The sequence below is a fragment of the Clupea harengus genome, chromosome 19, assembly GCF_900700415.2.
Source record: "Clupea harengus chromosome 19, Ch_v2.0.2, whole genome shotgun sequence".
In the NCBI taxonomy this organism is placed as follows: Eukaryota; Metazoa; Chordata; class Actinopteri; order Clupeiformes; family Clupeidae; genus Clupea; species Clupea harengus.
The window spans coordinates 4800183-4825182 of NC_045170.1; the positions used below are offsets into that span (position 1 = coordinate 4800183).

The 25000-nt window shown below is 44.1% G+C and overlaps 2 protein-coding genes across 2 annotated transcripts in view; both read left to right on the top strand.

The window, feature by feature from the left end:
• The first annotated feature begins 1816 nt into the window (after positions 1 to 1816).
• col8a2 (collagen, type VIII, alpha 2) lies at positions 1817 to 16535 on the top strand. The gene is made up of 2 exons (XM_012841482.3): positions 1817 to 2177; positions 11276 to 16535. Exons 1-2 carry the CDS (start codon positions 2018 to 2020, stop codon positions 13186 to 13188), a joined length of 2073 nt encoding a protein of 690 aa, XP_012696936.2. The 5' UTR covers positions 1817 to 2017; the 3' UTR covers positions 13189 to 16535.
• Positions 16536 to 17902: 1367 nt separating this feature from the next.
• The window catches only part of ptp4a2b (protein tyrosine phosphatase 4A2b), a 35796-nt gene continuing 28698 nt past the window's right edge, over positions 17903 to 25000 (top strand). Inside the window, exon 1 of the mRNA XM_012841489.3 lies at positions 17903 to 18096. The gene's annotated coding sequence lies outside the window, so the exon portion shown is untranslated. The remainder of the gene's footprint in view (positions 18097 to 25000) is intronic.

Here is a 25000-nt window from a genome sequence, read left to right on the forward strand (position 1 = left end):
ATCGCCCCAACCTAACCTTCCTCTCGAATCGCCCCAACCTAACCTTCCGTTCGGGTCGCCCCAACCTAACCTTCCTCTCGAATCGCCCCAACCTAACCTTCCTCTCGAATCGGCCCAACCTAACCTTCCTCTCGAATCGCCCCAACCTAACCTTCCTCTCGAATCGCCCCAACCTAACCTTCTTCTCGGGTTGCCCCAACCTAACCTTCCTCTCGAATCGCCCCAACCTAACCTTCCTCTCGAATCGCCCCAACCTAACCTTCCTCTCGAATCGCCCCAACCTAACCTTCCGTTCGGGTCGCCCCAACCTAACCTTCCTCTCGAATCGCCCCAACCTAACCTTCCTCTCGAATCGCCCCAACCTAACCTTCCGTTCGGGTCGCTCCAACCTAACCTTCCTCTCGAGTCGCCCCAACCTAACCTTCCGTTCGGGTCGCCCCAACCTAACCTTCCTCTCGAATCGCCCCAACCTAACCTTCCGCTCGGTTCGCGGGCCTCTGAGCACAAGCCACCACCAGCAGCGCGCCCCGCCTGACTCTCATCAAAGAGAGGGGGAAGAGGGGAGAAAGAAGAGGGGAGAAAAGAAGAGAAAACAGCTGAAAGAGAGGAGGCGTGAGAGGGAGGGGTGCTGCTGCAGGTGGCCCCACCTGATAGGCTGAGCAGAGCAGAGCAGAGCAGAGCAGAGCAGGGCTCACACAAGTCACAGCCAGATGCTCTCCGGTTGCCCCCTGGCCCCAGACAAACACACACACACACACACACACACACACACACACACACACACAGACACACACACACACACACGCGCACACACACGCGCACACACACACACACACACACACCCCCTGGCCCCAGACAAACACTCACAGACCGCGCGCTAATTAGAGTTTAATGAAGCGCTCCATCTTGAGAAACCTTAGAGGAAATGGGAAGACTCTCAGGTAGCGTGGCCCAGTTGAATAAACAGCACACACACACACACACACACACACACACACACACACACACACACACACACACACACACAAACCTTAGAGGAGATGGGAAGACTCTCAGGTAGCGTGGCCCAGTTGAATAAACAGCAGTGTGACTGACTTGAGCTCTCGCACACACACACACACACACACACACACACACACACACACACACACACACACACACACACACACACACAAACCTTAGAGGAGATGGGAAGACTCTCAGGTAGCGTGGCCCAGTTGAATAAACAGCAGTGTGTCTGACTTGAGCTCGCACAGATCTTTGCTATTTTCACTATGGAGACAAATTTAGGCTTATTTTCTTTTTTCCCGTTTTCTCTCTGTTCTTCTATTCTGTTCTCCTCTTGAATTCAAATTCAAATACGCTGTGTTGGAATGACAGGAATGGATCATTTAGGGTTAGACATTTATGTATTAGGGTTAGGGTTAGACATTTATGTATTAGGGTATTCTCCTCTCCTTCTCCTCTTTTCTGTTCTCTTTTCCCTCCTCTCCTTGTCTTTGCTCCTCTCCTCTCCTCCTCCCCTCGCTTCTCTACTCCTCTGTTCTTTTTGTCATTCTGTTCTATTCTCTCTCCTCCCCTCAAATACAAATCCCCTTGTCCTCCCCTCTCTCTCTCTCTCTCTCTCTCTCTCTCTTAATGTTATGTGCATTGATTTCCCTTTAATTACTAGTAAATTCAGTGAAACTCAAAAGTCTCTCTCTCTCTCTCTCTTAATTTGATTTCCCTTTAAATACAAGTACATTTTCGCAAACTCGAAAGTCTATCTCTCTCTCTCTTAATTGGATTTCCCTTTAAATACTAGTAAATTCAGTGAAACTCAAAAGTCTCTCTCTCTCTCTCTCTCTTAATTAGATTTCCCTTTAAATACAAGTAAATGAAGTCAAACTCGAAAGTCTCTCTCTTTCTCTCTTAATTAGATTTTCCTTGAATTACTAGTAAATGAAGTGATATTTAAAAGTCTCTCTCTCTCTCTGTGTCTCTGTCCAGCAGTGAAGCTGAGGACCAGCGGAGGCCCATGACCATGCTGCTGGTGCCCGTCTGTGTGCTGCTGGCCCTGGGGGGCCGAGCCCTGGGCGGTGGCTACCCCCCTCCCATGCCCCAGATGAAGTACATGCAGCCCATGATGAAGGGGCCAGTGGGACCCCCCTTCCGCGAGGGCAAAGGCCAGTACCTGGGTAAGTACCTACCTGCCCAGATCTGTTTCCTGCTTCCTGCCCAGAGGACTAGGCCCTGAGCGCGGGGGCGCCTGAGGGCACACCAGGGCGAGGGGTGAACCGGACGCACTGGCACTCCTGGGCACGGAGTGTGTGTGGAGAGAATTACTGCCGCGCCGGTGGTAACACACACAGCATCTCGCTACAGAGAGAACTTTGACATTTTGACAAAGCACAGCACAGCACACAGAAGTACGCTGAGTAGTTTGTTCACAGTGATACAGTTACATTCCCTTTTCTGCCATTTTCATGTCGGTGAGTTTCTTATGTGGTGTTTCATGGTGAGAGATGCATATCCAAACAGGAAGGGACAGCTAGAATGTGTCTTATGCATGTGATGGCAATGAGTAGTGTCTCTCCACATGGTATCTCCATGAAACACTGTGCCTGACAAACAGATGTTAAACCCATTGATACGGAATATGGAATCTCTTTTCCCATTCTAGGGTTCTAGCTAGCGTTCCGTGTGGCACTTCGCTGAACGGTGCTGTAAAGATTCTTAGATCACATTTTTAGAACACGTGCGCGCGTGGTGATTGTTGCCAGAATGGATCTATCCACACACGCTACTTGTCATCGGCTGGTGGATACTCTTTTATCCCGAGGGAACAAACATAAGGCTCGACTGCATATGGTTTAGGCATTCTTCACCGGGATGTTTACAAGCCCTCTGTGTACATGTTTCTCCCATAAATGTATTCGTGCTACCATAACACAACATCTATTTGGCCCTCTTCAGAGCTATGTTTGATGTCTACACGGTTAAAAAGTCATACGCTCAATTTAAAATAAATGTTTTATGAGACACTTCGATGCGTGTATTATGTGCCCACATTGTAATGCTTTGTGCTGACTCGTCCCACGCTTGAAGGTTTAGTCTAGTTTGTGAACGTAGATCCACATTGCACCACAGGGTGGCAGCAAAAAGTGCGTGTGTCACCTCAGACCGCCTGCCCCAAAGGACAGAGACATTTGCATTCATCACTTCAATCCCCCTGGCAGTCCGAACTCTTTATAACCCAATTTTGCGGACAGGTGATATGAGTGTGTTGACAAGTATACATAGGATACATTTAGACAGTCCCTGGAAGTGGTCCTCAGGTAAACAATGACAGGCAGATGACAGTGTTACAGCTGGCAGAGCCAAGCACTCCTAAAGTCTGACAATTATATATTATACTAACACCAAAGTCATGGGTTATATCCCCATAGGAAGACACTCACTGATAGAAATACGACCCAAAACCTGTGCCTAACCTGTACTGAGTATGGCTTTGGACGCACACATCTGCTAAATGGATGAATGCAAATATAACGTAAATGGCAAACAGGCTGCGGGCCCGGATGGAGAGGAAGCACAGAGCACAGAGAGTGTCGAATGAAGGAGAGGACTAGTTTATGGCCTCCTCGCTCTCTAAAATATGACACAAACAGAGAGGGAGGAGGAGGAGGAGGAGGAGGAGGAGGAGGAGGAGAAAGGAATGAATTGAGTATAATGATCTCCCACTGGTGCAGGAAGAGGAGGAGGCCCCACCAAACACCCTGGTTATGGGGTTACTTTACCCAAAAAGCACACACACACACACACACATACAGACACACATGCACACACATACATGCATATACACACACACACACACACACACACACACACACACACACACACACACACACACACACACACACACATACATTCATATACACACACACATGCGCACACACACTCACACCCACAGACAAACACACACATGCATATACACACACACACATGCAAATACACACACGCACATTCATATACACAAACACACATGCACACACACACATACATACACACACACACACACACACACACACACACACACACACACACACACACACACTCAGACAGACAGACAAACACACACGCACACACACACACACACACAGAGAGAGAGAGACATACAGACATACACACAAACACAGAGACAAACAGACAGACACACAAACACACACACATACTAATAAAAGTCCATACTAAACGTGTGCTCTGTGGCGCTTTGGATAAAAGCATCTGTTAAATGAATACATGTAGATGTGATATATGAGATGTGGAGTGAATGAGGAGGAGGAGGAGGAGGAAGAGGAGAGGGAAGGCATGAAAGGAATGGAATGATTCCCCTCTGGTGCGGACCATCATAGGCCCATATACCACTACACCAGCGCATGGATAGAGAGATAGAGAGAGAAAGAGAGAGAGAGAGACAAAAGGGAAGAACGGAATAATGAAAAAAGAAAGAAAGAGAAAAGATAAGATACAATCGATCATCCGTGGCCCTACATGAACATTATACCCCTGATTTTCCCAGATTGGAGAAAGAGAGAGAGAGAGAGAGAGAGAGAGAGAGAGAGAGAGAGAGAGAGAGAGAGAGAGAGATGCCATTGGATCACAGTACACAGATGCTGTTGTAATGAGGAAGCCAGACCCGTGATGAACTTGCACACATTCCTCAGCTGTAACAGATAGAACGACTCTTTTCTCAGTTGGGAGAAGAGAAGAACTCACCCGTGATAGAACGACTCTTTTCACTATAGGTTCAGGAGAAGAACTCAGCTGTGTCAGACAGGGTTACTCTTCACTTTTCTCCGTAGGTTGAGGAGAATATCGAAGGGCTAGCAGCTCCCTCCTCTCTCCCTGTCAGGCCTCCATCTCTCCCTCCTCTCTCCCTCCATCTCTCCATCCATCTCTCCCTCCATCTCTCCCTCCATCTCTCTCTCCATCTCTCCCTCCATCTCTCCCTCTCAGGCCTCCGGCTCCACCTGTTTTCTGAGCCCCATGCTGGAGTAATTTGCGCAGTGGTGGGCTCGTCAGATGGACTCATTCAGTGCTTTTAGTGTCAGGACTGCAATTAGTTTGCTTTAATTTCCCTATTTTGCACGAGAGTCAGCTCGAGTCTTTGGTGGTTTGCATGCGAAGCCCCAGCCCCTCTTCAGAGCATTTGTTCTGCATTAATAACCAGTCAAACAGCACTGCAGTCCGGCTGCTCCAGATCAGTACCAGACTGGACACAGTACCATCACTCTACAAGCATCAACATCAGCCAGCGATCCCCAGAGTGCCATGATTATACGTCTCCAGCATGTCATCAGTGATTTATTTCGCACTAACGCACACTTTGATGTTTAGCCTCTGCCAGTTAGCGCTAGCACAATCCCATTAGCGTCGTGTACGGCCTGTCATGGTGTCGCCTGAGCCTCGGGCGCTGATGAGCCAAGCCTAGTGTGTCTTACCAGCCATGTTTGTTTCCCTTGTCCTTCTCCCTCCCTCACTCTCTCTCTCTCCCTCTCTTTCCCACTCTCTCTCTCTCTTTCTCCCTCTCTCTCTCTCCACTCTCTCACTCTCTCTCTCTCCCTCTCTTTCCCACTCTCTCTCTCTCTCTCTCCCTCTCTCCATGCTTGTGGAATTGAGCGTAATTGTGAATGTGGTGGCTTCGCCTTTGACGCACGCCCCGAGCTTGGCATGTCAGCGTTGCACTGATAAAGCCTTGATTGCCCTCGGTTTGGGAAACCGCGTGAGCCATTCTCCTCTCCCCATCTGGTAGCTGTTACTCGTATTTTTGGAGTTGGTCAGCTTGTTTGTGTAATTGTGTGTGTGTGTGTGTGTGTGTGTGTGTGTGAGTGTGTGTTTGTATCAATGGATGGGTGGGTATGTGTGTGTGTGTCTGGGTGGGTGTGTGGATAGATATGTTGTGTGTGTGTGTTTGTATCAATGGGTGGGTGGGTATGTGTGTGTGTGTGTGTCTGGGTGGTTGTGTGGATAGATATGTTGTGTGTGTGTGTGTGTGTGTGTGTGTGTGTGTGTGATGCCTTTTTAGTTAATGGTCATGAGAACTGCAGTGTTCTTCTCTATCAGATTAAAAAGCTTGTGCTTAGAACATGCTGTAGTCTAATGTCAAGTTCACGGAGCATTTGCTGGTAAACAATTTCAAGATTTCTATGGGAAAACATTCCAAACAGACTTCTCCTTCAATTCTAGAGCAGAGAGGAGAGAAAGACCAGGGATCGTGGAAGCTGACTGTTCCCAGCCATAGATTTATGTCATAAATGGTGTGATCACAGCCAGAGTCCTTCGGATGGTGCTGTAATATAGAAACACGTCTATAAATTCAGTTGTAAGTGTGAAAACATGTGTCAGATGTTGATACGCTCTGTAAAACTGCCATTGATGTGCATCTTCTGCCATCTAGTGGACAGTGTTAGTCAGCACATATTGTTCAACATCTGGCAGGCTGGCAGAGAAAGTGCTTTTCCGAGGTTCGTATTTTCTATTTGTAGGTCTGAATGATTTGACCATTGAGGGAGACACAGAGAGGGAGAGAGGAGCGTGATTTTAATGGCAGCCTCAGAGAAATGAGTCTCTGGCAACACCGGCTGTCTTTCTCCCACACATCTCATGCCAGCAATTGTGCTCGATACCATCGGTTTTTGTAGCTAAACTATTGGCTTAATTTCCATAAACATATATGCGGTGGTTCTTCAGAAAGGAAATACACTTTGGATGTCTGGATTGTCAGTAAGAACGATCAGAGTCCTCTCAGTATCATTCCCTTCTGTAGGGGTAAACTGATGATGCCACTGGCATCCACACTGAACACCACATCTACGCACTAAGAGTAAGAAATAGACCCACATTTGTTTTTCTCAGCTGACCTGGTTCCTGTGCTCTGATTAACTGTGTATCGCACCATAGTGGCATATAATATATAACATAACACATAGTATGACATAATACAGTATATCTCACTAACTCTCTCACCCACATGCACTCTACTCTCTCACTCACTCAGGCTTTCTCACTCAAACCATCACTGGCTGATTCACCCTCACCCACTCTTTCCCTCTCTCTCTCTCTCACACACACACACACACACACACACACACACACACAAACACACACTCACACACAAACACACACACACACTCACACACAAACACACACTCACACACACACACACACTCACACAGTCGCACACTCATTTACTCACACTAGCAATCCTTCATTCATTCACTGTCTCAATCCTTCACATACACATTGAGGGGAGAATGGGGTAAGACGACCCACCACCTGTATCTGGGCAACGTAACATGTGACCCTAAATTTAGTTTGCATTTTTCATTTTCATTGTTTGTTTTTTTTGTCTGTCGAATTTTTTTCAGGTATAGTAAGTCTCACATCAAAACTATTATATCTCAGTTTAAAAAGTTACATATAAGATATGTTGACGATCTGGCAGTGTGTAAAAATATATGAGTGAATTAGCAAAAGTGTAGCTCTGGGTTGCTATGCTAAGCACTTTTCCCCAAATGGTGGCTGTGGGGCAAACTGAGTCGAAACCTCAGCCGGTGGTTCATGTTTACATGAAATGAAATATTTGATCTTTAAAGATAGTTTTGCCTGCTAACAATTAATAACTGACATATATTTCATATTTTAGATGTAGCATAACATCTGTCCTGCCCAGTGGTGTCAGAAGGCATTTGACATTTGGGGGGGAGTAAACACAATATGATGACCAAGACCTACCCGTGATATAGTGTAGGCCAGCCTAGAATTGCAACTTTGCAACATGATCGTGCTTGAAATAAAAATGATTCCAATTTGAAGCAATCGAAAGATTGTCAAATTATTCTGCTCAGGAACCATAGACGTGAAAAAAAAGCTACAGTTTGCAATTTGTTTTTGCTGGATATCACATCACAAGAAAAACAAAATCGCCTACAGCAACCCCTTGAAAGCGGCAAATCCTACATTGTATGGTTGAGCCTAGAATGACGAATGATTTTTTTTTGTTTCTGTTGAAGTGAAAACGATTGGGGGTAGAACATTTTTACCATGTGTTTAAACTCGCACTATTCAAGCATGTGGGAACGAATGGACCTCATAAATGCATGCTTTATTACTTACTAATCTGGTTCATACAATAGTCAGTAAATGTTTTCCTCAGATGACTCAACTTACCCCTAACATTGGGGGGGGGGGACCCCATATTTTATTGTCTATTTCAGCTGGGCACGCTGTTAAGGTTTCATTGCACACATCCTGAACTTGTGTTGTACTTTTGCATTGATCTTATTTCTGTCTCATATTCCATTGGCTATAAGTCATCTTAAGTTAAAAAAAGAAAATCACTCTTTCTCCATCTCTCTCTCTCCATTACCTGCCATCTCTCTCTTCTTCCCTTTCTCCCTACCTCTCTCTCTCTCCTTCCCTTTCTTCCTACCCCTCTCTCTCCTTCCCTTTCTCCCTACCTCTCTCTCTCTCTCTTCTTCCCTTCCTCCCTACCCCTCTCTCTCTCCTTCCCTTTCTCCCTACCTCTCTCTCTCCTTCTCTTTCTCCCTACCTCTCTCTCTCTCCTTCCCTTTCTCTCTACCTCTCTTTCTCTCTAACTCTCTCCCTTTGTGTCCTCACCTCTCATCTGCATCTGAAGCTGACCTATTAGCTAAGATATCCAGAGGGATAACTCTACAATGACGCTACGACCATGTTAACTAAATCTAACTGCATTTTTAAACACTTTCAAAACACTTAAACATTTTCAAAAATAATAATAATAATAATAATAATAATAATAATAATAATAATAATAATATCTAAACCGTCCAGAACAAGGTCCAGTTTCATGGGATATTGGACAACAGTTGTATAATAACACATAAAGGAGATGTCCATCCAGGAAGTGCCCAGGGTGCCGTTCCAGGACTGAAGAGGTTGTGATGGTGGCAAAGGCAATTGTAGTGGAAGTGACAAAAATAGTTTGTGAAGTCCCATGACCTGATGTACGTATCCCTTTTATAAGCCATGTCCTGCTCAAAATATATTAATTTTCATTCTTTCATAAGAGGGTTTTTGACCTATGTAGGATGTAAGGTTCGGCAAAACACTTTGAGACAAAACAATGTTGTAAATGGCAATCTGATTAAACAGCAAAAACCTTACTTACTAGAGTATCCTCTGCTGTGCCATGTGCAGATAAGCATGTCACCCCAGTACTTGGACCCATGAGTTCAGAGATAGGTCAGCTCACTGGATACTTCACTGACATACTTTCCACATGATTGACCCTGTAAGTGCAGTGCTATCACTTTGGTACATTGGCTCTCAGGCAACTCTTGGACAGCTACCATTATATGAAAAGGGTTATCAGATCAGAAAAAGAAAAAAACATCTCTATCATTTTTTACAGGGGCTTATGTGCTTACAAAAAGAGAAGAGAGAAAAAAGCTATTTGATCTCCTAAAATAAATCTCTAACTTTATTTTTTATTGCGGAATAGCCAGCAATATGTCATATATCTGGCTCTAGTTCAATACTGAATTTACAACAGCATTAATGCTGGGTTCAATAGCAACGGCCATACTTTGAAACTGGAGCGTACTAGTGCAGTTCGTTTGGTGTCGGATAGTTGTACATATAGTTACATATAGTTGTACTGTTAGCATGGGAAGAGCGGGACAATTTAATGACAGGAAGTATATAACAATAGGCTGTAGGTACAGAGCTGTGCTGTGAAGAACTCCAGACACCTTGAAACATATTAGCAACCGACACTTTCACTCAAGGGCTTTAGCCTCATTGCAAGAACACCTGCCTTCCATGTCCGAGGGTGCAGATTGCAGATTGCAGGTGTGGGACTGTGCTACTCGTAATGGAGGAGACACATGGTTCTGGGTTCTGGGGAAAAGTTGTAATCGTTCAAGGAAATTCCAAATATGAGCTTTCTTCAACTGCTGGTGAATAAGCCCTTTGTCTTTGCTGTGGTAACAGTTTAGCCCCTTACTAACACCACAAAAGTTGTGAAATATTCTTGAATATCTGCACACTACACTACCGTTCAAAAGTTTGGGGTCACTTAGAAATGTCCTTATTTTCCAAGAAAACATACATGGAACGAATTTAAATAGGAAATAATAATGAGATTATGATTTTTAATTGAAATAAAAATTGTCCTTCAAACTTTGCTTTCGTAAAATAATCCACCATTTGTTTTACTTAAAAAAAAAAAGGAAATTTCCAAGGGACCCCAAACTTTTGAACGGCAGTGTATGGTGATGGTTGTCTTAATGGGCTCTAGAGAACTTAACACAGCACAACGGAGGAATTGCTAATCGCTAACGAGATGCTAGCGGCTAAACCTAGCGAAACCTGTTGAAATTTGATTACTTTTGACACTATGACAAACTAGTGAGTCAACAACTTTCCTAACACAGTCAAACATCAAGCAAGTGCAACACAAGACAAATCAAGACGGCAAATAAGTTACTTACTAGTCCGGCAGAGAGTAGTACCCGGGCGGCTTCCTGAAACCTACATAGCGCAGTAATATGCCTACGGACCCTGGTTTGGCAATGGCACAGAGGCCATTCTCCATATTAAACGTCGTTGTAGCGCCCCAATTTTTTAAGCTGTTATTTTAAGGTCAAATTGCTAATCCTTACCCTAACCCTGAAGTACAATTGCTACATACTGTTACTTTAACTGCCACTCTTTCTAAAGTAATTTCATCTCAATGCACTTAGTAAGTGGCATTGATAACCTGCTACATACAATTCATTCCCTTTTCTAAGAAATACCTAATATCTGTTGTTTTGTTTTCTGTTCTCGGCAGATTAGAGTAAATATTACAAGGCATAAATATAAGTCAACGTTTCCTAACAGTATGCTGAAGAAGAGCTTCTTAGGTATTGATATGTCTAGCTAACCTAGCTGGTGACGAGTTTCTTTTTTTTTCTTAAAAAGGTGAAAATGAAGAGAACATGTAAGTATCATAATGGAACATAATTATGCTTCGGTTTCCAGGCAAATCTTTAAAGGCATCATTTTAGCCACGCTTGGAATTTGGTCTGTTGAAACCTTGCAGTCTTGTAGACATCATGAAATTGGTGATTTTACTGGATGGAAGGGTACTTTTGTTAATTAACAATTACCTAAATGTACAATTGATACAATTGCACAATTTACAATGTTCCATGGTGGATGAGCAGTAATCATATATGGCTCCTGTCTTCTCAATTATGTCTTGCAGAGTTTCCACCCATGATGGATGTGAAAGGGGAACCAGGCCCTCAAGGAAAGCCTGGTCCGAGGGGACCAGCAGGACCTCCAGGACTACCAGGGAAACCAGGACTTGGTAAACCGGGTCTGAACGGTCAAACAGGCCCTCCCGGGCCTTCGGGATTCCCTGGCATTGGGAAGCCGGGGCTACCAGGGTTGCCAGGAAAGATGGGCCCCAAAGGAATGCCAGGAAACAATGGTGAGTCTGGCCCACGTGGAGAGCCTGGTCTAAGGGGACTGCCAGGACAGCCTGGCCTCCCAGGGCCAGCAGGCCTGTCATTGAATGGAAAACCTGGACCTGTTGGAGGAAGGGGAGTCCCAGGGTCCAGGGGGGAGCCAGGCCTAAAAGGAGGCCGTGGAAATCCTGGAGATCGTGGACTGAAAGGGGAGAATGGAAATGGCAAGCCAGGTCTACCTGGTCCAAGGGGTCCTTCTGGCCTCCAAGGACTTCCTGGTGCCCCTGGAGCCCCAGGATTTGGAAAACCAGGACCCACTGGATTGCCTGGTCCAAGCGGACCAAAGGGTGATCAAGGACTTCCTGGCGACTCTGGCCTACCCGGAGAGGATGGTCTCCCTGGTGGTCCAGGGGTCCCAGGACCAAGTGGTTTAGGGAAGCCTGGTATTGATGGTTTGCCAGGGATGCCAGGTTCACTTGGGCCAAAGGGTGAGCCAGGCATGAGGGGTACCCCAGGGTTTCCAGGGCCACCTGGGTATGGTAAACCTGGACTATCTGGGCTAAAGGGAGATAAGGGCCATGGTGGCTTAACAGGAGCCCCTGGTGAAAGAGGAGAACCAGGGTTAGATGGTCAACCTGGAGACAACGGTCCAAATGGACTGTCAGGGCCTCCAGGAATGCCAGGTCCTATGGGTCTGCCAGGGAAACCTGGCATGTCTGGTTTTAAAGGAGAAATTGGTCCCCAAGGTCCTCCAGGCCTTCCTGGACTTCGGGGAGATCAAGGTCCCACTGGCTTGTCTGGAAAGCCAGGTCCCACAGGTGATAAAGGTCTTCCCGGTCCCAATGGAGCCATTGGGAAACCAGGCCCCAAAGGCGAGGGTGGCCACATTGGGTTGCCTGGAAATCCAGGACTTACTGGCATACCAGGGCCAAAAGGCGAGTCTGGATTCACAGGAACCTCTGGACCCCGAGGCCAGTCCGGCATTCCTGGCACCCAAGGCCCTCCTGGGCACATGGGACCGCAGGGAATTCCAGGAATTAAAGGAGATATGGGACAACCAGGGCCACAGGGACTGGGAAAGCTGGGTGAAAGGGGCTTACCTGGTCCTCAAGGCCCCCCAGGAAAACCAGGAAATTTAGGACTTAAAGGTAACCCTGGACCCCCAGGTCCACCTGGGCCAGCTGGCCCTCCCGGTCCTGTTCAAAATGGCCAGACATCAGTTTCCGGATTGGGGGACAACATTGGAGGTGGTGAGGTTCCAGACGGAAAGCCTGCAAAGCCACAGCTAGGTGGTGCTGTGCTCTCTGCATCAATGGCCCCAGCATTCACTGCCATCCTCACCACTCCATTTCCTCCTTCCGCCATGCCAATCAAGTTTGACCGAACCCTGTACAACGGGCAGAATGCCTACAATCCTGCCACCGGCATGTTCACGAGCCCCCTGGCCGGGGTTTACTACTTCGCCTACCATGTGCACGTAAAGGGAACCAGCCTCTGGGTGGCACTGTACAAGAACAATGTGCCCGCCACGTACACCTACGACGAGTACAAGAAAGGCTACATGGACCAAGCCTCAGGGAGCGCAGTTCTGGAGCTCAAGCAGAACGACCAGGTGTGGCTCCAGATGCCGTCCGACCAGGCAAATGGGCTCTACTCCACGGAGTACATCCACTCGTCCTTTTCAGGGTTTCTGCTGTGCCCCACATAACCTCCTCTCCTCTTTCTTCCCACGCCCAACTCTCATCCCTCCCTTCCACCGCCCTGCGGCCACGCGAGGAGCACCTGTAACAACAACAACTACAGCGGCAGGAAAGACAGACGACAGAAAGAGACTCGTATGAACGTGTGAAAGTTAGAGTTGAAAAGCAGGAGAAGGAGACTTCATGCTGTGTCTGTGTTTTGGCTCTTTCTTTCAAATGTCCACCTTTTTGTTTGTTTTTACTTTTAAATGTTTTCTATTTTCAGCCTACATGATAATAATTATTGTAATTGTTATGTTATTATTGTTATTATTATTATTATGTTGTTGTTATTGGTATTGATGTTGTTGTTTATTGGAATCAGACTATTAAGTGCCTTACTTTGCAATGTGTAAGAAGCCGTTAATAAGACTTACCCATGTGACTGCACATTTTGCCAAATGTTTTCTCAGTCCAAAAAGAGTTCCAAATCTCTGAAGACCCTGGGGTTTGGTTATGTTCCCCTAGCTGCAGTCACAATCCAGGTAATTCAGTGCCTTGGCCATTATATGATACATTTTCCTTATTTAAAGTTGTCAGATCACACCTTAGTGCAGAAGCATCGTAAATGTGCATTACTACACATACATATTCATTCAATAAAACAACTCCTCGTTGGAATAATGATTGATAGTTTTTATTGCCTTTTGTCACCCTTTTTAATCTGTCAAGTTTCTTTTTTTCTGAGGGGCAGTATGGGTGCTCGTAGTTAAATGAGAATATTGTGTGTCTTTTTTTGTTTTTGTTTTTGTTGCTTTGTTTGTTTTCATTCTGTGCGTTCGCAGTTCTCCATTGAGAGATACTTACCTAATTCTGTGACAACTGTGCAGAGAGCATTGTGCTAATACTGGAAGCTCATGGCTTTGAATACTGATTATTACTTGATTACTGAAGATGTCAAGGCTGCGTCCAACATTGGCTTGCTTTTATGCAACTTACAAACCCAAGCAGAAAGAGTCCTTAACAGTATCTTACATTACAAAGCCACAGTTCCATATCTAAAAAGCAAAACTTACATCACTTTCCAAATTTACAGATGTCTATGACCTTCATTAAAACAATCTAATTGATTAGTTATTGACGTGGCAATTACAGAACAACCCTTCTATGCCTTTGATACTTGCTTTGACTACCGTACTGTAGTGACCCAACCTCCTGTTTTCATTCAGTGGGCTGATTCCTTATTCTCTTCTGTTATACATATGTGAAATCTTTCACATGGCTATGAATATTTATAAGCCTTGTGAACCATTTTGGAAGGATTTTAAAGTATTTCATTTACTGACATTTACTATTGTTCATCTGGACTTGGGAGCAGTGACTAAACCATTGTGGACAAATGAGAAAACTAAAAGTCAGTGAAGTCTGAGTCCTATTAAACAACTGCTACATCAACATTAGCCAATTTGCTTTGTGACAGATACAGATTTAGATAAGCAGAAATGAACATGAACATGAAATGGTGGCTATCCTTTTCTTCACATATTACACTGCTTGTGTTTGCTGAAGTGATTTTCACCCATACACCCCACACACAAAGAATGCATAGGTATCGAAGAATACGAGGTAACGAAAAATCCAATTTACGTTCATTGGAAAAAGCAAATAAGGACAATAGGGACAACAAAAAAAATAAAGACTCCCTCAACCCTTAAAATGTTAAACATGATGTTTTTTAAGGGGAGAATGATGCCTGGAATTCTGTAGAACCCTTTAAATGCGAAAAAACATAGAGGAAAACATGTCACCATTAAATCCATGATTATCAAAATGACTCCAAGCTGTGATGTAAAAAAAAAAAAGTATGCATTTGTGTGTTTTAAGGTTCTAAGAGTCAATCTTCCACCATAGCTTAAACCAAGAGCGGATGTTTGGTCAGAAGTGTTCTTTTCAACCCAAGTGAAGCATTCAAACTATATCCTACTATTTAGAGTGGCCATGAATGCACAGCAATGCGCATAGAGTGATTATGCAAGCAGAGCAAAGGTTCAGTGCCGTGTTATATTCGAGTTGTTCAGATATGGTTAAACAGTAAAAACGGGGCTAGGAAAGTAATCAGTGATGAGAGTGTTGAGAAAGACTTAGAAGACATTGCATGCTTGTTGAGGAAGGAGAGGCATGGGGGGCGCAGGTTACTGTCGATGTCACTTTAGCCAATGATTAAAAAGTATCTCAATAGTGAGCATGCTTATTCATGCTTTGTTCCCATAGCAGGCATCATCGGAATAGGTCACAATGGGAAAGCAAAACATACGATGAATGAGTGACGTGCTAACGGGTTGGCCCCATTAGATAATACTAGAAATATAGTTTAACCATTTAAAAAAAAAAAGAAAAATTATATTCTGATGTAGCAATGCTTTTACCGTGGAAAACAGTTGCAGTGCTTTTTTCTTTCTTCTCTTTCCCCGTCTGCAATATTTTCAATTAACACACAGAATAAAAATACATTTTATGACTGAATTCCAATCCCTTTTAGACGCAATTTTAAACATTTTGTTGAAGGTGTCCGTCACACTGCTGAGAGAGGTGACACATCTTAACGTCAGTATTTATTGGCATTGATGCCCTCTTTCACTGGCTTGCCATCTGCAGTTCTCCACTGTTAAGGAAAGGTTTGTATATTATCATGGATTTATTGTTTTTTTTTTTTTTTATTATTATTATTATTTTATTGTCTTAATTTACAGACACTTGACTAACCTTGGATTTGATATTTTTCATAATTCCTGCTTTGGCTATTTCTGAGATGATTCTTTATTAGTATCATGCCTTGAAAACACATCAGATGGGAATAAAATTGTATGTAGGATCCGTCGTACTGTCTTCATACTTTAAATCGTTGAAAATTAAAAAAAAAAAAAAGCAAGAAATTAGCGTAGAAAGTCTTGCTTTGCTATTTAAGGGACATTGGTTTTAGAGCAGAGGTCATTACCATTTGCACATGAAGGTGTATTTATACATTTGAGATATCTTAACAAGAGTGTCTTAACTGACCACCCAAGCCCTATGTGTGTGGTTATCAGCAGCAATAATGAATTACGAGGATTGAAATATGTTGTTAACATACTACCATTGTTTGTGAAGGATTGTCTTGGACAGATTTTCTTCCTTTTCATTTTTTTTTTTGTTATGTACTACATATAATGTTATAGGGTTCTTTTTGTCTTGTACATGGCTATTGCATATGCTTCATGCAATAGGATTTGGGTATAAAATGCACTCATTTTTGACTGAACTGTTTTTGTCTACTCATACAAAATCTACCATACTTGATTGTATTGACACCACATCAATAAATTCTTTCTTGTATTGATGTCTCTATCAGTGTCTTTCTTTATTAATTTCTTTTGATTACAAATTGTCTTCAAATGAAGGATCAAGTAGGGAAAGTGACATAACATCTTTTCAACAGCAGGGGGAGACAGTGGAATTAGTCATTATTCATTGATTATGTGATTTTAAGATGGGATACCCACAATTTAAAACTATATACAATAAAATACAAAATATACAAAATATGATCTAAAATATATCAAGCCTATTATGTCTTTAATGTATTACACAACCTGACAGTACAATTTACAATGGTTTGGTTTGATTAGCGTTCAAAGGCATAGGCCAGAACGTAACGTTTGAGTGGCTTACAGGACCATCTATGTATGCTTTATGTATTGTACTTGACCCCTATAGAGTCACAGGACTGGATTTGAACCACCTAACCATTCATTAATTTAAAATCAGAAGATCAGAGTGCCATGCCATACACATGCTCAGCCTAAGCAGCCAATTATATTTTACAGTTACTCAAGATGCAGTTTAGCATTTGAAGATGGCTATTTAAAAATGCACAGCACCAAGCCATGCAGTGCCAGGCATGAATGGACTTGAACAGAATGCAATAAATCACAGAAAAATAAACTTCTGGGGGAAAACAAAAAAAAGGAACAAAACAAAAACAAAGCAATGCATGGAGAGGCAGATGTTCATATGATCACTCAGAGCAAGGCCTGTCTGTAACTATGGTTATGGACACTTATGGACCCTCATATATTTTAGATAGACTACAAGAACCTTCCTGGGGGGGGAAACACTCACACACAGGTAATTGTAGTAATTCAAAACCTTGAAATGATGGCTGGAAATAAAGAAATGTCAAGGTCAAGGAGAGGTGGAACATGACTCCCCAATACTGTGGAAATTAGCCTAAGAAACACGACGGGCATAAGCTATCTGATTGACAGTAAGATGGATGGGCTATCAGCTTGGGCTTCTCTAGGTTTTCGTAGCATAGTCCTACTTTTTGGGGTTGTCTGTGAAGTTTGAGGTGACGACTGGTAGAGTTGTGGTTAATCTATTTTCTTCTAGGCTGTTCATCAAATAGCCACCTGCTTTTGTTATTGACCTTTCAGTGTAGACAGCGGGATACATCACCACCTTCACATACAGCGTGAGTCATTGATCTCATGGGGATGGATTGAGGATTCGGAAAGGGACTTCTTCCTATTACCTCATCGCTTCACAGAGCATACATGAGCCATTGGAGGAATTACCAAGCACGATATTGAGCAATTTGACACTATACATACTACTAAATGACGATCTCTACATTAACCTTTTTAACAGAATAATAAATGAATGATGTGACTAGTCTTGGTCCTTGTCCGTACGCCTACGGCAGCTAGTAAAACATCAGCCGACCTGTCAGCGGGTGTTGTGCGTAGCGATGACGCCATGGTGAGTAACTCCACCTTAACAATTCCGAAGAGAGCTCATTCTCGCAGCGAAGAAGAGAAAGAGAGACCTCCAAGCGTTTATTGCTCTCCATCCACATTCTCCGGGATTGATACGAGATTTCAATGTTCAACCTGCTCTTTGTAAGTACCGTTATAACCCTAAACTGTTAACGGATATTATTAGAAAACAATCAGGGGATGTTTTCTGTATTTTAGAAAAGGAAGCTGGCGAACGAGCAGCTATCTCGTTAGCTAGCTCTCTAACTACATAGAACTCAACAAGAGTTGGAAGCTAGCGTGTGTGTATGTGGCAGCCATAAGTAGCTAGCCAGCGGTAGCTACTTCAGAAACTTGACCTCGATCTAATGTTAAAACTCAAGATATCTGTGAAAAAGCTGAAATGATGTAGCGAAATTCATGTAGATGATATTCGACATGAACGTATAAGAGTTGTGCTGGGGTAGTTGATCTTCATAGCTTTCTATGCTATTTAGCGGTTACCTGGCTAGCCTACTTGCTATTATTACCAAACTTAGCCAGGCGCTAGCTCCATGTCTTGGTTGGTAGAAACGGCAATTCTTCAGCTACTACTATTGCTAAATCATTTGTTGATGTTTAAATAGCTTTGCCCTTTCGCGGTTTGTTATTGTGCAACACATTTTCTTTGTCACAGTAAATAAGTGAATTTCGGGATTTCCACGGCAATCGTGTAACATTACCGAACTAAGTAATGTGGCTGTTGGCACAGGCTACTCACACTCAGCTATTGATTTAGCTAGCATGGAACGTGGGATGTGTCTCAGGAGGATGGATCAAGCTAGCTGGCTAGTTTATACCAGTTTTTGTCAGACTATCAGCTTACCAATTGAAGAAAAGACTGAACATTGTGGTCTTTCGAGGTGAAATGGACTTCGAAACGCTATCTAGTTGTCCTCACTAAACCTCGCCTTCTTATGACTACGTCTCTGCCTAGCTGGTCATTTTGCTGTTGGTTCTCTTCTGTATTTAGCTATTATCTTACTTAGGTGACAAAGGGACCTATATTTCTATAGTGTAGTAATAGGCTAAATCAAACGGTAAATAGAGTGTAATATGCTGTTATTAATGTTAGTTAGCTGTTAGTTGATGTACAGCTAGCTTCTGCAGTTGGTCTGTTCTCTCAATTGACAGGTACCGAAGACAACCGCGCTTTAAACGTCGAGCTAAGTTAACTTGTTAACGTTATCACACATCTGGGAATGTCTTCCCTTATACATTAAGCTGGCGTGACTCTTCCTGTTTATAGACTTAGTTGTTTTCAATTACTCCATAGGCATTGACAGGCCGTCTTTAGTCTGGTGGGTAACACTTGTTTTGTATTGAGAGCTGCCTTTGTCACGTTTCCGTATGTTAGCGAGGTCACTCATTGTCTCAGCCGTTGTTATATCAGTGATTTAATGTTAGCCTGCCTCAGTCATCAAATCATTTTAGAGCGATGATTCATCGTGTAATTGGGGCTTAGTCGTTGCCCTTGTTAAGTTAACAGCGAGGTGAGGTGCTTTGTCACTTTGATATGCGGTTTATCAGTAGGGACAGAGCTGTCTAACTATCCGAAAGCCACATTTGGATACTGACTTCAACAAGAGCCGATAGCAAAATAACTCAACCAGGACTTAGGCCAGTGTTGGCATTTAATTAGCCCGAGGCAGAATACAGATAGTTGCAATTTGAGACGCTGTTGCTCTTGTCTTACTAGCTCTTGTTCCTGTTCCTGTGTAAGCAGACATAAGAGAGGAAACGGCCGTAGCTACGTGGATTAGATAGCTGCCGTTTTGTACACCGTGCAATCCAATACCAACTGGCAGTGTGTTTGGCGCTTCCCACACTTACCGGCGGAAGGAGAGAGAGGACGTGTCCGGACATGTTGTTGGTAAACTTGGTGTGACTTAGGAACAGTGACAAACAATTTCAGAGTTGTGAGACGTTACATGGAACGCAGGGTCACTGTAGTGCACAAACCCACAATTCCATCAGGTGTTTAAGGCGGGAATTTGCTGTTGCTGTCACATTTGAGGAGAGAGCAACGTGGTTGACGTCATCGCCACTAATCGGTGGACATAATGCAGGTTTTCTAAACATGTTTTGAGTGTAGTGGAGTTTCTCAGACAACGAGGAAGTTAGGAAGGGGTACAGTTTACACTGCTTGTATCTGTCTGATTTTTCCAGGATAATTTATCGGGTGTACTCAGTCATTGATGTAACAATACTCCCCATGACCGGAGTAGCTCCACCATGGAATTATGCATTCATGTATTTCTATGGTTATAGTGACATCACACATTTTGAGATGCAAAAACACAACAGAGATGTTGCATTGCATATCCTATCTACTGATAAAGGGAGTCCCCCTAAGGAGAGCGATACTGTAGTAGAACTAGTTAATGGGCATTCTTGTGTCATGCATTAAGAGTTACAAAGTTATGTGACCCATTTACCCAATTAGCACGATGCAGCAAAAGACAGCTTCCAGCTAGCTTCTTGAGCCACCGTGTTAAATTACTTGACCGATTGACAGCAAAGGGCCTGTCCGGAGTGTGCAGTCAAATTTGTATGGTCTCTCGACATGGTTTGCCTGTGACTACAAAAGGGGAAGTAAAACATTCTTCAGAACTCGAGGGGTGTGAGAGCGGAGACTGTAAAAACCACAACACTTGTCAACAGAAGCCTGCAGGTGTTTGTATACGCCTTGCATGCACATATTAATGTGTTGCTTTTTTATTACTAATAGTTTTGAAACATAATTTTCAAAGTTGTAACTCTAGCTTTGTAAAAGTTACAGCCCAGTAAAAGTAGTTACGCAGTTTATGAAGACCCTGTGGTGTAGGCAGTTACTTTCGGTTTAATTTTTCTTCTTTTCTTCTGCGCTCTTGTTGAATGTGGAACTTTGAATAGGCCATGTTCCTGTTTGAGCACACATGATTACTCTCACTTTTACCTCCCACGGAAGGAACGCTAGGTTCTAAAGTGGGCAGATAGGCTTCTAGGTTCAAGTAAAGGTTTTTCCTTTTTCTGTGATGGCGAGTTGTGTGACATGGGATTTCTTTCAGAGAGGGACATGTATAGCAAGACTCTGTGTGTTTTGTTGTAGTCCATGTAGGTCACATCCACGGTGGCCTGCTTTCTATCAAAGCCATTTCTCACACACACACACACACACACACACACACACACACACACACACACACACACACACACACAGACAGAGTGCTTCCACGTGCTGGAAATAGAACTCGGTCCGGCCATGCCAGATCCCAGCTCCACCGTCCGCTCCACTGCTCTCCTGATGATGCCCTATTGCTGTGGTGTCCTTTCCCAGCATGCTCTGGGACACTTGTGGCAGGCAGAAGCTCCTCGACGTGACTATCCACGACCGATTCCTCGACACCGTCACACACACACACACACTGCATCTGCTAGGCTCACAGGTCTGGTGGGCTGTTATGGAGTATTTTGAGAATCACATTTTAAATGTGCTGAGTGTGTTTGAATGAAGAAGCAGCTCACTTGTGTGTGTGTGTGTGTGTGTTGTGTTGTGTATTCTTGCATATTTATTTGAAAGATATTCTCTCAGCTTTGGACATCTTAACTTTGAATGCTGAGAAATGACTTGTGGCAATGGAGGTGAGGGTTGTGTCTGGTTAAGTCTTTGTCTTGCACACACACACACACACACACTCACTCTCATGTTCCGTTTCTCCCTGTCTTTTCCTTTGCGCTTCTCTCCTCACATAGCTTTGCGAGACCACAGCAGTGGGGTCATGGAGTTCCTCTGCTGGCGCATATTGAGTGTGTGTGTGTGTGTATGTGTGTGTGTGTGAAGCCCAGACGACTGCTGCAGTTATTTATTCTTCTCTCGCTGGTGTGTCTTTGAAGGCTCTGCTTTTGGAAACCAGCTTGCCTCAGCCGCCACGCTGGCTTGCACTGTGCTCCGTGTCTCCATGTCCTCTCTCTCTGTGTGTGTGTGTGTGTGTGTGTGTGTGTGTGTGTGTGTGTGTGTGTTAGTGTGCGCGTGCATGCGTTTCAACAGTCAGAGAGACTGTGAATATCCTGTATTCCCGTCTCTAGAGTTTGCATGGCAGTGTGTGCAGCCTATTGTTATAATTGAGCAGCCCCCGAAGGCCTGCTTAGCCTGCCTTCGTCTCTTGTCACGTTAGATTGGCTGTTGCCTGTCAGCCTGTTTAGATACTGGAGCCTTTGAGGATGGTGAGGAAGTGTGTAAAAACGGCTGCAGTTTTTTTTATTATTATTATTATTATTATTATTATTATTATTAGATTGTTTGTTAATTAGTTTGTTGTTGGCTCTTTGTCTCCTGCTGTTGATCCGAGTGGCGAGGTCAGATCCACCCAGTTCTCTTCCCACTGTCTCTCAGCCTGCCTTGTTAAATATTTATGGAGTCCCCACTGCTCCCCCCCGACACCAGCCCTGCAGGAGACCCTGTCTGTCTGTGATGCTGATCGCCGTGGCAACAGGGATTCCTTCGACCGACGAGCCGTCCCTTTCAGAGTGACATCTGCTCGGATCACAACCCTGCTGGCAGGAGGTTGTAGCTGTGATGCTGTGCTCTATTTAGACCAGAGGAGCACACAGTGTGTGTGTGTGTGTGTGTGTGTGTGTGTGTGTGTGTGTGTGTGTGTGTGTGTGTGTGTGTGTGTGTGTGTGTGTGTGTGTGTGTGTGTGTGTGTGTGTGTGTGTGTGTGTGTGTGTGTGTGTGTGTGTGTGTGTGTGTTTAAGGGCATGACTGTTTTCACACTCGCATGGTTGCCTACAGGAAGCTCTGGTGAGACTGGCACCCACCCACATGGGCCTCTCAGAGGAAGTGGGTGCGTTGAGACTGTGCCTATGTCCTCAGCTGCTAGAAAAACTAAAACAGCAACTCTTTTTCTTTCTTTCTTTCTCTTTCTCTATCTGTCTCTCTGGATCTCATTGTCTCTTTCTTCCCCACGCCCTCACTAACGCTCTCTACTCTCGTCTCAAGGGAGAAGAGCTTATAAAATGGCTTGTTAAGCGGAGTGTACACGCACCCTGCAAACTGTGTTATTGTTTTCATTAGGATTGGCCTTAGCCTTGGAGTCTTTAGCACAGGCTATTCCCTCAGTCCTCTGGGCCCTCTTTGACTGAGGAGTCGCATCATCTCAGCTCTTCTGCTGAGAACCTTAAGCCCTGTTTCCTCCACTACACACACACACACACACACACACACACACACACACACACACACACACACACACATCATCCCTCCGAACCCCTGGGCCACCACTCACTGCGCTCTGCTCTCCTTTTGCCAGTTTAGTTCAGGTTCATTTAGGTTATTGATTTATTGCTTACGGATTTATAAACATGTCCAGGGTCATGGAGGCTATTGATAAACAACCAGTTTAGACAGATGAGCAGTCTCTTAATCACCCAAGACACAGGGGTAACCTACTTTACTACTTGAGTTTTGTTAAGCAAAATTCATTTAGGCTTAAGGCTCAAAGGCAAAAATACTTACACACGTAAAAAAAAAAGATTCTACCCGTTTTATTGTCATCAGTCTAATCAGTGTTACCAATGGTGCTCTGTATGAGAGAGGCTATCGGCTAAGTTGTGTTGCAGGTTTTTCGAACAATGAACATCAAGTTAAAAGCTTTGTGCTTCATGAGTATTTTACTCACAGCAGTTTAATCAAACCTACTAATGATGTTTGTTTGTTTGTTTGTGTGTCCGTGTCTGTGTGTCTGTATGTCAGTGCTGGAAATGAACTTTTTCCACTTTGGCTAATAGAATCCACCAGCCACTCAATTTTGACCAGCCACCATTATATTATTGCAATGTGTGTAACTATTGTATAATATTGGTCTTGCTTTAAAAAAAAACAAAAAAAAAACACAACAACTAATTCACATTTATAGGTAATGGTCAACACTATCCAGGATTCTAGACTAACTTTTCCGCAGTTGGTCACACACCCCCCCCCCCCCTTTTTTTTTGGGTACAGCATGGTATCAATCGATGACATGATCTTTTTGTCTGTTGTCAAACTACCCTATGTCTTCTGTCTGACCCACAGTGGGCCTTTTTACATCACTCTCCTCCTTAGCAAACACACAACCATCCATAGGGTCCTTCTTAAGTGTGTGTGTGTGTGTGTGTGTGTTTGTTTGTGTGCGTCTAGCCTGCTGCTGGCTTACACACCTCAGGTAGCTCTGCAAAATCACTTTTGTCACTGTATTTCGAAGAGGGCCGCTTTGAAGTTTTCTACTGATGGCTATTATAAATGTTCCTGTGACCAACTCAAGGTCGTGAGCATCTTTTTCTTTGGCGGTTTAGAAAGTAGCCGGGACTTTCACTGGTGCCATTCCAGGCTCGAGTAGTAGCATGTAGCTCTGATGTCTAATCAGTTCATATCCGAGACCGTTTCCACTACAAACCCTTAGTTTCACTTCTAGCGACAAGATCGATAAGATAGCGGTAGGTTCACTTTGAAGATCACTTGAGACTAGACACACCTTTTATTTACATGCCGACTCATGAGAAACTACCCAATTTTAGCAAGCCAGCTTATGTTAGCTAGAAAGCTTTCAATGATGGTAACCTTAAAAATATGTTCATGATTGCTATTGGCCCTTCAATCCATTTTCAGTTTGTTACTACATACATTTGAGAGTGGACTGGTGATGGTTTCTGTGGATGGTCGGCCTTGGTTGGCTCTGTGTGCTCGTAGCCTTGTCTTACCTAAACACGCACTCCATAAACTGTGTGTTCCCTCAGTCAATTAACTTCGCCACAAGGGACTCGATACTCATGCATGCCTTGAGGCTCGAGATCATGCCAGGTGCCAGTCACTGGCCTCAGGTGAGTTGGCCTGGCATCGCCTGGCATCGCCCGTGGCAACCTGTGTCACCTGTCCCTCTGTCTGCAGGCAACCAAATTAGACTGGTAACGGGTGATTAGTGCCCCGTGAAGTAACCCAGTGTGTCTTGTCTGCGTCTGTCGATCCTCCCTGCCCCTCCCGGTGTTTTGC